Source organism: Gambusia affinis, linkage group LG09 (genome assembly GCF_019740435.1).
Source record: "Gambusia affinis linkage group LG09, SWU_Gaff_1.0, whole genome shotgun sequence".
Taxonomy (NCBI): domain Eukaryota; kingdom Metazoa; phylum Chordata; class Actinopteri; order Cyprinodontiformes; family Poeciliidae; genus Gambusia; species Gambusia affinis.
The window spans coordinates 26,244,004-26,259,523 of NC_057876.1; the positions used below are offsets into that span (position 1 = coordinate 26,244,004).

The 15,520-nt window shown below is 38.0% G+C and overlaps 1 protein-coding gene across 3 annotated transcripts in view; it reads right to left on the reverse strand.

The window, feature by feature from the left end:
- The window catches only part of spata5 (spermatogenesis associated 5), a 107,266-nt gene that overhangs the window by 1,222 nt on the left and 90,524 nt on the right, over window positions 1-15,520 (reverse strand). The window contains exon 16 of one of the 3 annotated variants that reach the window (XM_044126463.1): window positions 9,673-9,909. The exons of the other annotated variants lie outside the window; for them this stretch is intronic. Coding sequence (XP_043982398.1) covers window positions 9,874-9,909 — 36 coding nt within the window. The 3' untranslated portion in view covers window positions 9,673-9,873. Of the gene's footprint in view, window positions 1-9,672; window positions 9,910-15,520 lie in introns of those variants that run through there. 3 annotated transcript variants of the gene reach the window in all.

Here is a 15,520-nt window from a genome sequence, read left to right on the forward strand (position 1 = left end):
TGCTGGTCAGTCACATTTGTATCCTACTTTTAGGATATATTTAGGGGATACACAAAATTGTTCTACAAATGGTCAAATTTTAGGCTCTCTTGGTGTAGATCAAAGTGTACTATGGAGTTAGACCAGGCTCAAACAAAATCTAATTGAGACTCTGTGGACAAAACTCCCATCAAAACGCCAATCCAATCTAGCCTGGCCATTGCTTTACTACATAGCTTCTTGATTCCCATTTATTTCTGAATAGCTGAGGGTCCAGACCCTTTTTGCGAAGCAGAAAAAAGGAGCTTATTTTTACCAGGATACATCCAATCTGACTGAGAATAAGGTTTCTGACATAATTATCAGTCTCTAGATGTGTAACGGTAGTACAGACAAAAACCCCAAGACTCACAGCAAAACATGCAGCAAATAGTGCTTCTATTAAGTATCAACTGACTGAAAATCGTTTCTGTTTAACTTCACAGTTATTCACTACTTTTGGGCTGGTCAATCCCAAAAAATTCCAATAAAATGCAATAAAGTTTTTGGCAATACTGTGGCAAAATGTTAAAAATGTAGTTCAGTATGACTACGAATGTATCTGTTTTTATGCAGAAAGAGGTGATGTTGTGACAGCTTTTTGTCTTACATGTAAGGCAGATACACCATAGCGGTTGTTGATGAACAAAATTCTTTTAGAAGTATCCTAAAATGATCCTCAAGTGAAATACTCAGCCATCCCTACCAGAGTCGGACTACGAACATGTAGGAGACAGGAAAAAACACTGTCAATTGTTAAAGCACATGACGATCAAGGCGTTTTTCCAAAGGCGGAGAGTAAAACAGGAGGAGATGGAGGTTTGAACGCGCTCAAGAATGCTCGCAGCATGCACGTCTCGGGACAGGTGCTTTGCAGATGTCAGGATGTGAGAGGCCTGTTTCCCCCTTTCTTCTGTTTCAAGCCAATGAGCTGCACGATTCAGGCAGGGTAAACACGCAGGGCCGGGTTAATTTTGTATAAGAGCTTCCCATCATTCAAGTCATTTAGGCCTGTCAGTAATAATGATGCAAAACAATGAGGCCATGCATCCCCGCCGCCTGTTTACAAATGCAGAGGGGCGACTGAGAGAGATGCCACATGTTGAACAATGAGAGTTCATAAAGTTTCCAGGCAACATCCACAAACAGGAACAGACAAACACTGCCGCACAATCAAACTGCAATTTCTTATTTATGCAGAAGCTTCTGCAAGCAGCATTGGAGCACATTTGACTGTTTTGTGCCACGCCCATCAGGTTTAATAAAAAGTTATCTGAAATACACAAACGGTGTGTGAGAAACACACACAAGCCCTCACATTCATCCTGTTCTGCGAGGCAGATCAACAACTCAGTGTTTCCTGCTGAGTGTTTGCTCGTATGGACCTTAAAAAACACCAAGCCACAAAGGCAAACAGGACGAGCAAAGAGCCGGGCTGTTTGTAGATGTGAAGGCATTCCTGAACTCAGCCAAAAGTCCAGCATTACCTTGATACCCCTAAAGATGGGCCCCCATGCTCCTGTGACGGAAAACTGGAGGAAGGGAGAAAACTGCAAATGCACAGAAATGGTGTGGGTGTGTGTATGTGTGTGTTGTCAGTGGCAAAGATTGCTGACTTGTTGCAGGCCAAATAAATTGCAGAACTCTCTATTTTAATGTTATTGCAATGCAGACTTCATTTTTCAGTTCTGTCATAAATTTAGTCAGCAATCACTTAAATATATGGAGCAGGCTGAAGCGATGCGATGCGCTGCGCTGGCAGCTCTCCGGTGGGCGAACACCAAGCTCCTGCTGGTGGCACGCAGCCAGTCATAAAGCAAAGCAAATCTCAAAAAGCAATCAAGAACCTCTCAGTTTGAAGGTAAAACCTGCTGAGTCATGATGAGGATAGACGTTAAAGGCCAAGAGAAAATTTTGATGAGACAGCAAAAACCAAAGCAACACCTTGTACCCTAATGCTTCCGTCATTCTACCAATTTACTGTAAACAGAAGCATCTTCAACATTTTCACTAAATATATATATATATATATAGATATATATATATCTATATATATATATATCTATATATATAGATATATATATATATAGATATACATCTATATATATATATCTATATATATATATCTATCTATCTATATATATATATATATATATATATATATATATATATAGATAGATAGATAGATATATATAGATATTTAAATATAACAACAGATTATAATAAAAGTCTTTGTCACTCTATTTTCTCATGTCTGATATGAATCTAAGTATTTACAGAATTTCTACACATTGTCTAACTTTCTCAGATAGAAATTTAGAGAGTTCAGAGTTTTAATATTTAATTTTTATTTTGAATTTATTTGAAGTGTCTGAAATCCCTCCAGACACTTCAAGATGGAAACTATAAACATGGATAGATGGATGGATGGATGGATGGAGAGAAGGAGATGTTTCTGCAGAACAGGAAGTCGTTTCTTTCATTATCAGCTTTCAAATATGGGGTAGAAAACAGCAGAACCTCATGAGCAAAGTAAATGATAAATTTTAGTACAAAAGATTTGGTTTTGCAAAGGCTGCTCCCTACTTCCCACTGGGAATTTTTTAAATAATGTAAATCTGGCTAATTTAATAATATTTATAATATTTAATGAAAGTTTATATTCATTTAGGTCTATATAACTGAAGATCAGATGTTACTTTTCTTGCACCACAAATGTGAAAGAGTCGTCCAGATATGTAGGCCCAATAGCTGCTTAGTTCAAATTTAACTACCGGTAATGACAAAAGTGCCTAGCATGGTTTTTGGAAACTTTCCTATATTATCATCTAATTTATATCTTGTACTTTTGCCTGAATGTTGGAGTTTGGACACTGAAGTCATTTTAATGGGGTTATGAAATGAAACTGGGCTGATTTTTGCTCAGTGCCGCAGGCTGTTGCTGCTCCAGCCAATAGGGAGCCACAACCCAGAACCCTGAATACAACAGCAGCCTTTATGCTCTGCTGGTCGCTGGACTACAGTCACAGCTATACCCTACATCATGCTGCTTCACTACACACAGCAATACCGAGCTGAAAAGAAGACACTGGAGGCACAAAGTGATACATGGCAGCATGTTGAGGTCTGCATGGGAAGTCCTGTTGTTGCAAGATAAGACAACTCTCAACCAGAATATAAAACAAGAGAAAATAGTAGCAAAACATTCAGCAGGGAATAAGGAAGAGTTTGAATGAAAAGACTGTACACCCTCTTTTTCTGTCCTCTAACACCAGGTTCTAAAAACACCAAAATATATCTTCAAGCACACAGAAGATTCCACATTACTTACGAAACAATAATAAAACAGAAAAGCTGAGTTTAAGTAACTACGTACATTCAACTGTATGATTGGCTCAATCTCAAACGAGGTAATAAAGTTTGAAGAAATTTGTTTCTGTGCAGGTTGAGAATCTACCACAGCATTTCAATCAAGTTGAGGATTGGGCTTTGACTGGACCATTGACCTTTGACTCTTCTGTTTCTCAACAAGTAATAAGAACAAGAGTTCTGGTTGTTTTGGAAGCTGTGGTTGCATAACAAGTTCAACTCATCACACACAACACAACAAATCAAACATCTAAGTGTACTTGAAATTAGATAAAATTAACAAACAAGTAACTTTTCAGCCATATATAGGAGCTTATTTTAGGTCAATGACTATTTTAGGTTGATGAAATAGTGCTTGTTCCACTAGGAGATTATTTGAGTTATAAAAAGGGTAAAATATTTTAATATAAGTGAAATAATGTCCCAGTGGAACTACAGTAGTACATTTTAAAATAAATATTGAGAAACTCTTCACCTGAAACAAGCTTCTAATATCTTGCTGAAATCATTTCAGCAAGATATAGAAATGTTACTTATATGTTAGTCTTGACTTCTCTCAAGACATCAGCACTCAAAAACTAGACCAAAACTACTTGGTAAGAGTTTGTGTTTTTGCAGTGAACTCCGTCCCTACCGTGTTAAACAGTTAAATGCATGATTTGGATCCTAGTTTACTGTTCCAGAATCGTTTGGCAGCTTTAAGGTGAATCTGATGGAAAGTTTGGCAGCTATCTTCAATTTGTCAACATTTATCAACAGCCTTTCTCTCTGTGGAAGGATGCAACTATGGAGCAGCGAAACTCCTGCTTTTTTATAGCTCTTCACATTCATAAGCCAAATGCATTTGATCAGAAGCACCTGGGTTCTTCTTTTCCTACTAAATACTTATGAAGAAACAAAGGTGTGCATAGTGTTTCAGTATTTCTAAGATTTAGTAATTTTTACTGCATTCTGATAGGTAAAACCCTAGATTTATTTGCAAGACGACTCCAAATATGTATTTTTGTCTGCAATATTTTACCCGGAGGAGGTAAGAAGCTGCACCAGTTAGAGGACAACATGTTCAGCATGACAAAAATAAATCCTTCTCAAGGTGGAATGAGAGGGGGGGAAAGCTTGTGATTGCTGGCAGCACATACCAACGTTCTCAGGTCAAATCTGTCTGGCGTACTTTTCGTTTCCTACTTCAACAAAGGCGCTCAGTGAGTGTATCAGACGGCCTTAATGAAGGGCTTGTTAGCCCGGCTGCTGGCTGCAGATCCACTAGACCTGGAGTGTGTGTTTACTATCAATCCGCCCTTGTGTCTACGGCGGGCCACATCCACTCCTCCCGCAGCCCCTTTCTTGCGCACACAAACGGTTACATTTACAGGAGCGAGCTCCGAAAACTCCCCCTCTGCTCCGCCTCCCACCAAAAACCTCTCCTCCATCACTCTACAAGTCCTTTACACATAACCTACAGTGCACACGCCCTGGCTGACACATAAAGAACTGCATGTGTGCAAACACTCATGCAATCATTTGCATTTGGTTTATTAATCCAAGTTTTGAAGGAAATCTTTACGCAATCATGCATGCATGCACAAACACAAACACAAACACATACTCCCCCTACAGCGGACTCTGCATGCACATGCTACATGCACATGTCAGCCTGCTTGCAAAGACTTGTATTCTTGGGAAGTGTTGAGTAAACACATACATGTGTGCTTAGCAAAATATTCAGTCATTCAACCCTCAGAAGTTGCAGCTAAAACACAGTTTTAAGATTAGAAACTATAAAACCACAGAAGAAAAAAACATCCCATAATTACATCTTTTGGTATATTCTCAGTCTGTGGAGTTTGCAGTACAGGAAATTACAGATATAATTTCTTTAATCAAGTGGATGTTGAAGGCATCGCCCTGAAACAACACTTTCCAAAATTATATTGATACAGGAAGATCTGAAAGAAAAACAGAAACAGGGATTATTTTGGCTTTGGTGGGGAACATTATGCTTCACATGAATCACTCTCCTAAAAATATGCCCAAAGAGCAACATATTACCGCCATCCAGCGTTTAAGTAAAATTAAAAAAATTCAGGGATGTGTTGCATTCAATTTTCAGAGAGGAAATTAAATAATACATAAATCAAACAATGTTGGGGGTGGTAGAGCGCAGAGCCTGAAGCCTCAACCAGGAATAAAACATTTCATCCTCCAAAAAGGCTGAGAGGAAGTGTCTGCAGTGACATGCCTCGGCCAAGAGAAACAAGGCCTGACCACAACTCCATGTGAAACCTATTTAAGATTACAAGGCGAGTGAGAGGGGAGGTTAAAGAGAGGAGGTGAGGTTAAGCACGGAGGGAGGAGCGTCATGTGGGCAGGAGAGAACGGAAACATGGCACATGATCATAAATAGCAGTCGAGTGCCTGAGCCGTGGATGAACGTGAGCATGCTTGTGCTCCCAGCAGAGGAATTTAGGCTCTGCAAAGAAGTGTGATGATGAAATAGAGACCGTGTGAGCTTTCATCACCGTATTAAAGCCCAGACAAAATGAGCAGAGGGAAAATATCTGATATTACAACAATAAATTATCCCTAGATGGATGTTTTTCTATTTAAATATGGCAAAACCTTATTTAGCCTTAAATAAAACTACATGTTTAGTTTTACATCAAACTAAAACATTTGATGTAAAACTAAAACATCAAATGCTTTAGTGTAAAACATCAAATGCCAGACACACACAAACATGTGGGAGTCAAAATTTCTGGACAATTAATATATCACTTCAGTAGAACCAGTCTGACAACATGAAGTAAGCAAAAACTGCAACACACCAAACCCTGAAGACACATATCCAAACATTAGGAGGGGTGTATGTGTGCGTTTCAGCCTCAATGTCTCATTTTGATCCTGCGTGAAATTAATTCCTAAACGTCACTTCATATTGTATAAGGTTTTACTTTGGAAATATAATATATAATATATATAATATACAGTCCAGCTTAATGATTTCTGGTCTAGAATATTTGGCATGAAAGTGAAATTTCCCCCGCATAAAAAAAACATAGAAGTTTGTTTCTCATCTCCATAGTTACTATTCTAGTTTCTAGAAAACTGGAAGCATCAGGAGAAACTGTCTGCTACAGTCGCTGAACACTTTTGTAGAAACATGGCTGCTTATGAAAATAGAAGCAGCAAAAACTCCAGGTGGTTCGGCTCCTTGACAGCTGTTTTATTTTGCATTTTGATCTTTCATCCTCACAGTTAAAAATAAGGGCAAAATTGCATCTATTATCCTGAGGAAAACTTAGTTTTTCAACTTAGCATAAGCTTTCCAATACGTACAAATAAGTTAGTCACAGTCTGTATGTCAATAATATCTATGGATAAAAAGACAGAGGTAGCAACTTCAGAACATACTTCCTGAAAACCTGAGATGTGCCAAAACTTATCTACCCTTGCCAAATTAAATTTAAGAGCATTCCCATTCTTACTGAATAAATTTAAAACGTATTAAACCATAGTCTTTTGTGAAAAGTATTTATTTCAGGCCCCTGATGGTCTTTGGACTCTAATTCTGGTTTTTATTTTCAAAAACTGTAATACTCAGGTTTTAATCTTAGTATAATAAATTAATCACATTTTATATTTTTCCTTCACTATATTTTTACTCTTGCCCTCTAGTTCAGGTTTTTTCTCTCTTTTTTGCCCATTTTCTACCACATTATTATAAACTGCGTGTTGGGCACACTTGATGGTTCATATTTCCCAGAAAAAAAATCCAATTGGTTCTTCACCATGTACTTACACATAAACCACAGCGCAGGCTTTATATTTTTGAAATGTAAAATTAGGGCCGAATGGAAGCTTCCTCTGATCCATGGCTCTGTTAAGGGCCAAAACAGCCTCAGAGCCTGAAACAGAAGGAGAACTGTTTTCTTTTTTAAACCTTTATTTAACTCTGTCAACTAAAATAACATATTCACGCTGTCAGGAGCCAAAAGGCCTGTGGGGTGGAAGTGAACTGAGGGGTTTGAGGAATTCAGGAAAAAGGTGTTAATAGCTTTTTCCTCGCTTCCTTTGTTGAACGTTGATTGTGTTTTCTTTATCAGCAGCATCTGTCTGAGCTACTATGTGACTCTGTCAGTGGTCAGCCACAAGAAAATAACACACATAAGTCCTGACAGTAAAGTGTATTTTGGAGAATTGCTCATACATTCCACTACAGCTGACATATTCATTTGATGGTTATATTATGTTTTCCTCAGCGATTCTGCAAGGATTATGTGGCTATTAAGAAAGGAAGGATCGTGTTTCTTCTTGTATATTAATGTTGCACATTTTGTACCATCACTATTACTTACACAATGACACGTTTTGTGCTTTTTTTCCTTCTTTCTTTTAGGAGCTTGTGTCCTTGGTGATAAAAATCTTTACAACAACAAATACCGGGCCATAAATCAGACAGACAACACACAGAGCCAGAGGAGGAACAGCCACAACCACAACAGGTGTTACGGGGAAACCATTTGTCTTCCTGTGAGAGTGGTTTTACTTGTGCTTGTGTGTGTGTCATTATATAAGACTTTATGGTTTTTATTGTTGGGAAAAGACTTCTGGAATGCCTGGATGCCTATTCAAACTCAAATTCTCTAAAAGACACAAGTTCAATAATATAAATTCAATATGCAACAATGCAGTATAAAGTTCAAGGTTATAGACATTTGTGTTGCTGAAAGCAGAGATTCTTTCTCCAGTTAAACTGTTTCTTAGAAATATTTTCAGATCAGACCTGAACCAAAGTGATCAGCTATCATGTCAAATTATTTTTTATTAGAGCTATATTAACCCAACTTTTAACATCTTTTTTGCAGGATATTTAATTAAAATGTACCATTTTCCATTAAAAATGGATTACCTCAAACCAATGATAAATCTTCAAAAGAACCTAAGTGCTTTTATTTTGTAGATCATAGTTTATATCCATTTATCCTTATCTTCTCCTCAGGCTGCCCACAAACCCTGTTACTACTAGTATTATATATATATATATATATATATATATATATATATATATATATATATATATATGTTGCTTGACAGCAGCATGGGGTTGTGCAGCCAATCAGATGAATTCATACAGTCTAAATACATGTCTCAGCAAGTTGATCACACTGACTTTCAGAAACCTAGAAGATACATTTTAAAAATAAATTCAACTTGAAGGTGGTCATTATCATGATGCTGCAGCATAAACAGGTTATTATGAATCATTAACAGCCTACGCTCTGCAAACGTCCCTGGTGATTACTACAACATGACAACCAGTTATTTATATACACTATTGTAACTCAGAGGGGTCATGAATAATAATTTACTTAAATAATCAACACTTACCAGAGTAGTTTAACCCCTGATTACATCACACAAAGGATTTATAAGGTGTGAGTTCCAGATGTCAAATCTGAGTTCAGTTTTGAGTCTTTAGAGTCCTGTCCAAATCCAAGTCTTTGATTCTGAAACTTAAATGTCTCTTAAAATGTCTCTTTACTGGCAGTAAAATTGGGAAGATGGTAGGGGTGGGAATTTATTGTATTATTTATCACAAGAAACGTCTCATTAAAATAAGAAATTTGACTGATCATTTTGGTAATAAATTTTGATGAATGTCTTTTAAAACACCCCAAATCTGTCCACAGTGTCAGAAGAGTTAGTTTTACTATTTTCTGCACTGGTTGTTCATTAAGAGTATCAATAAATATCAATACATTTGAAAATATAATTATATGCAGTTGCTGTGTGCAGTGTGTAGGTTTTGTGGGTGGTGCCCTAAAGAGCATATTAAAATTGGCAGGTTTTTTAAAAGCAGTATTTGTGTTTGTGCCACTATGATTTCTGTGCCATCCAGAAACCATACAGTTGCCTAAAACAGAAATAATAAATAGTACTTATCGTTACTTTTACTGTTATAACAATAGCAACACAAAGTACTTTGATAAAACTTGAATTCCATAGAGCCCACACCTCGTAGAAATAAATCTATTCAATATTTAATATTGAGCCCTTTACTCTTTACTTGCTCTTTCAAGTGTTTTGGTAAAAAAGGGGTTAAAGGAACCGTTGCACCACTGGCTGTTAATGGATGTTAATCACGCATGTCCAAGAACACCAAGTAGCTCTGGAGAAAAAAGACCTTCATGGAGTCATGGTTGAAGTCATCCATGAAGATTTATTTTTTTGACATAGCTGAATGGAGCTCAAGTTGCGGATGTTGCAACATTGTGAGATCACGTGCGAGAGCGCCCAGCAAGGTTGGTGCTGCCTGCTGGCTCTCACCACCTCCATAATGTCAACGTCCACTTCTGAGCTAAACGTGGCCATGCATGGGAATCTTGTTTTTTCTTCCTCTTCTTTTTGTCAACAAGTTGTCAATGTCTGCCAAGAGCTCATTACTGCAGTGTTTTTGCACTCTGCTTCCTAGAGGTCACATGTCAATCAAGCTCCATGGGGGGAGATCCATGAGATCCTGATCTGTAAATGGTGGCAGATATTATTTGTGTCTTCTCAGATTCTTTTTTGAAAAAAATATAATATTAACAGAAAAAACAGCAAGTTAGAAGAGAATATTTTTTGTGTTAATATGGCAAAAACACAGTTGAATGGATTTTTAGACAATTTTTAGACAAAAGTTAGATGAATGACAGATGGTTGGATGAATGTATAGATAAAAAATAGATGAAGACTTGCATAAAAGATTGATTTATGGATGTATGGATGAATGTTTTGATGGATGGATGAACAGATGGATGGAAAAATGAAAGGAGGATGGATGAAGAATGGGTGAATGAATAGACAAACAGATGGATGAATTGATTCTTGTCTCCTTTTGTTGGAATTCAGGGAATCGCAAGAAACATCAGAAAACAGTAAAACTAAAAGAAATTTGTTCACAAATCAAAATGTTTTTGATTTGTGAACAAAACAAAGACATTTCAAAGACAAACTGAAGCTGATGTCTGCTTGCTGCCGATGTTGATATTAAAAACGAAGGAAGAAAAAAAAGAATTGCTGAAAGCTGATACAGCCTTGGTTTTCCAACAAAGCAACAAATGAGGCCAGAACAAACTTCATTTATCTAAGAGGGAGCAATAATTCCCTAAGGTCTTTTCATGTTAGGGCTTGAGAAGAAGAAGAAAAAAAGAGCAACACAGCATCACACCTTCTTTGAGGAGCAAGTTTAGCCTTTCTGTTTCTTCTTATTCTTCTAACAACGCTGTGATTACAGTATCAAATGTTGCTTCTGTTTGGAGGACTTGACGACAGAGATGAGGAAGGAGAGCCGGGAGCAATTTTCTTGCCGGAGTGTGAGTTAAAATGTGTTGTGGGTGGAGGGGTTAGTTAGGGGGAAGGTGATGGTTGAGAAACCAGATGTCACTCCAGGCAGGTAGGAAGACGGGTGAATTTTTTTCTTTTCTTTTAGCAATTTCTAGCTCCAAGGAAACAACAAATATGTCCTGATGAATGACAATCCCAACCCCCATCTTACAACTCAACCTCTCTCTTCTCTCTTACAAGTCTGAAATGCCAAGAATGTAATAAAAGTCGAAGCTCCAGGTAGTCAGACTGAAGAGTGAATTGTTCTGAATGTACCTATCTGTGCACCGCCTAAACATAGATCTGGATACCCAGCACATTTATCAGATTACACTGAACGTAAAAGTCAACTCCTCAAAGTTTGAGGCAGTAGTTCTCAAGCGGAAAAAGGTTGACTGCTCCTCTCAGGTTGGCGGTCAGTCTGTGCCTCTAGCGGGAGTTTGAATATCTTGGTGTCTTTTTCACAAGTGACGGTTGGATGGAGCTGAAGAAGGATAGATGGATCAGGGCCTTGTCTGCCCAAGTCTGTTGTGGCGATGAAGGAAAGCTCTTGAATTACTCAACTACGGTCAGGAGACATGGATCACAAGTAAAAGAGTGAGATGCCAGATACAGGAAGCTGTTTTGAAATTCCTGAAATTATTAAGGTGGCCAGCCTCTGCCTTAGAAACAAGATGACGCACTTGGAGTAAAGGTACCTTATTTTGGAGGTAAGCATGTCCCAATTTGAGGAAACCCCTAGATACACATAGAACCTACTGGAAGGACTATCCCTTCATACTGGTGAACAACCTGGGCTCCAACAAAGGGGACTGGAACAGACCCAGAACTGTGTCTATATATCCCTCTGGTCAAATTCCCCATTATGATATTGGTAGAGAAGCAACATCAGAACAAGTCCAGGTCTTTTCCTGGGCCAACAAAACAGAAGAAAACCAAGTCCTAACTATTCCAACAATCAAAGCCTTCACAAGACAAGTTAATGCTGCAATCTTTAAAAAAAAAATCAGCTCCAAAAAGAGAGGAGAAAAAATGTGAAGATTACAAGCCACCTAGCTCATCCAGTTTGAGCCGAGAACACGGTCGACTGCTGCTGTGGCTGAACAGCAGCAGTTGAGCCACTCCAACGGAGTACAAAGTCAAAAATAATAGCTCCCAGCTCCGTCCACAGAGAAATTTGGCTATTCCTGGTATTGTAAAGTTACATAATTTTAACATTACAGGCTAACATGTTACCAAAATAAATAAAGATGTAAAATGGAACTATATATTTAGATGATCTTAAGTTCAAAAGAAATGTGGTCTTTGGGGAAACGTAAATTTGAAGCTTTTGTTTAACAAGGTTTTTTTGCAAGTCAAAAGAATCAATCCTCACATGAAATGTCAATGTTCTTCAAGGGTAAAATTAACATGAAGGATTTGGGTTTTTTTTCTGGTATGGAGTGATGAGCTTGAATTTCAACTCTTCTCTGAAAGATAACATTCTCAATTTAGGAAACATCTGGCAATTCTTTATGGAGCAATGCTTCATATTTTACCTCCAAATTTTCTTGTGATGCAGTCCTGTATCATCTTAGATATATAGAAACTTTGGCATTTTTACTTTGCGTACCTTACTGACTATGCTCATTCAATATTTCATAGGGTTATATCTCACCTTTCTCGTATCTAACACAAAATGCTCCCTGACGCAAGATAAAAAAAGAGTTTAATTCTTCTTAAATCAAGTTTGGTTGGGACGCTGAAAGGTTTAGGCCCTTCTGTCTTCTCATTTTGACACTATAATATATCACTACATATCGGTGGCAGATTGAGGTTACTTATAGGGCCTCCCTATATCATGAAAGTACAAACTCTTCCCCCTGTTTCTGACAGAGCAACCCCCACCCAGAATTCAGCCTAAAGCAAGCGTACACCTGGAGGAGGTATGCGGCAAGAAACCAAAGCCCCGCTATCATATGTTGCGTTTGACATCAGGGTTTCTGGTGTAGTGTCTCATCTGTGGAATGGAGTTGTGCTGTCACTTGCCACTGAGTTCTCCAAGCTCCACAAAAATTCAAAGGCATGCCACAGTCGAGCCGATAAGAACTAGGTAGAATGGAAAGCTGCATCTCACCTGGGTGGGTATTATATTTTACATGCCAGCGCTAAAGATCATATTAGATTAGATTAAACTTTAAACTCGCTGATCGCTGAGGGGAAGTTTGGGAGAAAACAGGATACAGATAACCAAACAACACGGCGGTGGAGATAAAGCTGTGTTTATAAGAACTGAGCCCTGAGGGACAAATACAACAAATGAGGAAGTAAATAAACAAGGATATCTCTAAATGGTATGCAACGATCAAATGGATGCACTTTTACTGGAAGTTGAACCAGAAAACTGGAGCATTTCAACACACTCTGGAAAACATCACAAAGTTTACTGGCTTGCTTGAGAGACTCAACACATTATGCTTCATCCCTCCATGCTTCTATAGAGCATGGAGGGATGGGGTCACTTTTTTAGATAACAGCCCCTAAAAAGTAGGTTGGATCTTACCAAAGGATGGTGTGAGACCAGCACCAGGAAGATCAATTTTGCCTCAGTATGCATCGATGCAAATGGAATCGGAAATCCATAAGATTTTGCCGCACATGTACTTCGCTACTTGAATGTAAAAACTAAATTAAAAACAATAAAAAGCTGCATTTTAAGCATTTTGCAGCTGGTAAGTATAAATGTTAAACTAGAGAGTAGATTCAACCTGATGGTATTTAAGGTTCAGTTTCTGTGATCCAAACAAACCTTGCTCCTGCTTTGTGTCAGAGAAGCGCATGAAAGCGGTAAGCAATCACAGATTTTTGTCCTCTGTGCAAAGCTGCATTCACAAGGGTATCTAATAGAAACAGCCATGAAAACTGTTTTTTTTTTGTTACAGAAAAGGCATCAGAGCAAATGACTGTACTTCTGTTTGTTTTGCATGCGTGTTTCAGGACCTGTGTGACTTCTTTTTCAGGTCTGTGACCTTTGACGTCTCAACATACGCTGGGTATTTACGTCTAGGTGCAAACATGCTGCACATTCTAAAGTAATGTCTTTCAAGTCAAACAGAAAATTAAGTATAGCTCATTTTTAGAATAAATAACATGATTTGACAAAAACTACTTCACTCAATGGGAGTGCATTTTTTAAAATCCAGACTGTGATGCATTCTTCATCAAACTGTTCCCCAGCAATCAGAATCTCGAAGCTGGTCTTTCATGGAGAACAGTAGCAGTGTTTCTGCTCGGCACAATGTGAATCATGTGGCAGACGAACACAGAGAAACAAATCTTCTACACAAAAGAATGTTTGTATGATTACTCCCTGTCCACAGTGAGATCACGAGGGCGTCCAGTGACACAGCACAGACACGATGCAGACATCATGGAAAAAACACTAACATCCCCCTGGAGTACCAGAATCGCTTCTTATCTGCCTTCTGGAGTAGAAGAAGGTTAATAGGCTGAAAGATGAGGAAATAAATGTAAATTTCAATAATGAAAACTTGCATATAGAGATTTATTTGTCAATGACAAATTTATACACAGTGCCAGACCAACAGTAATAGGAACATAATGCAGGAATAAAAACTGCTTGGCGTAGTTCAGAAATAGTGCTTCTGAGCATTTAATTCTTGAATTCTTACATTTGCTCTTCCATATATATGTTTCTCTGTGGAAACAAATTTTTACACCAGGATTATGAAACAGATGGATAATTTGGATTTAAGAAAGGGAACAACCCAAAATCCATGGAAAAAGACACAAGACAGTTGATCCCATTAATTTTACAGACAACCTAGAGCAGGAAGTCAACAGCCAGACCACTGAGGTGACCATGGGCGTGTTTGACAGCATATATATAAACATGCTTTCTTTCCTTTGTCAACATGAGAGCAGGTTTTGTCACAAGTTATAATTTTCCACTGTGGTGAATTACAGATCTATTAGGTTTTCCTTTAAATCTCTGCAAAGAATACCAGTTACCTCACTCTACTGCGCTTTAACTGGTAGAATACAAAAAATGTGTCGTGAAGAGAAAAAAGACACATAATAGTTGCACTTCGATATAAGTTGCAGTTATTTAAAAGTTGTCAAACATGAGGAGGACCAATACAGTCATATTGTCCATGTTAATGATGATTAACGTGTTCAGTTACCAGATTTTCAATAAACTCACAGAAACTGTTGACCCTTGCTTGATAGCCTATCAGCAGTTTCTGACACCCATTATCAGTACTCTGATAGACATTCATGTTATATGAAGTGGTAACACCAAGAATCATCTCCTTGGCAACAACTAGGGCATGAAAACCTGACAGCACCGTTGGCAAGCCTCTCCCAGCAGCACGTTCTTCAAGCACCTATCTGTGAACTCGTTGTTTTTGTTCTGGCTTTCAGACCACAATCAGATTCCTTCGCTGGTGAAGAGGGTAATGTTTATTTCTTGGTTCATGCCAGTCAGTATCAATTAACATTTAATGCATCAGTGAAACGACTTGACACACTTGAGACTCCAGAAAAATAGGTTCTAAAAAATGGGGTCTTATTCAACGTAGCCAAGTTGAGCTGCGATGATTAGGTGATATTGGAAAAAAGACCAATAGTTCCTCATTCTGGACATGGAAATGATTATAAATATCTAGGCTACAAAAACAAAACAGCAAAATTGAGAAATAATTATGGATGCCTTTCAAATATACTCCAACTCTTAAAATTTGGTAAAGTTTGCGGCCTAATCTTA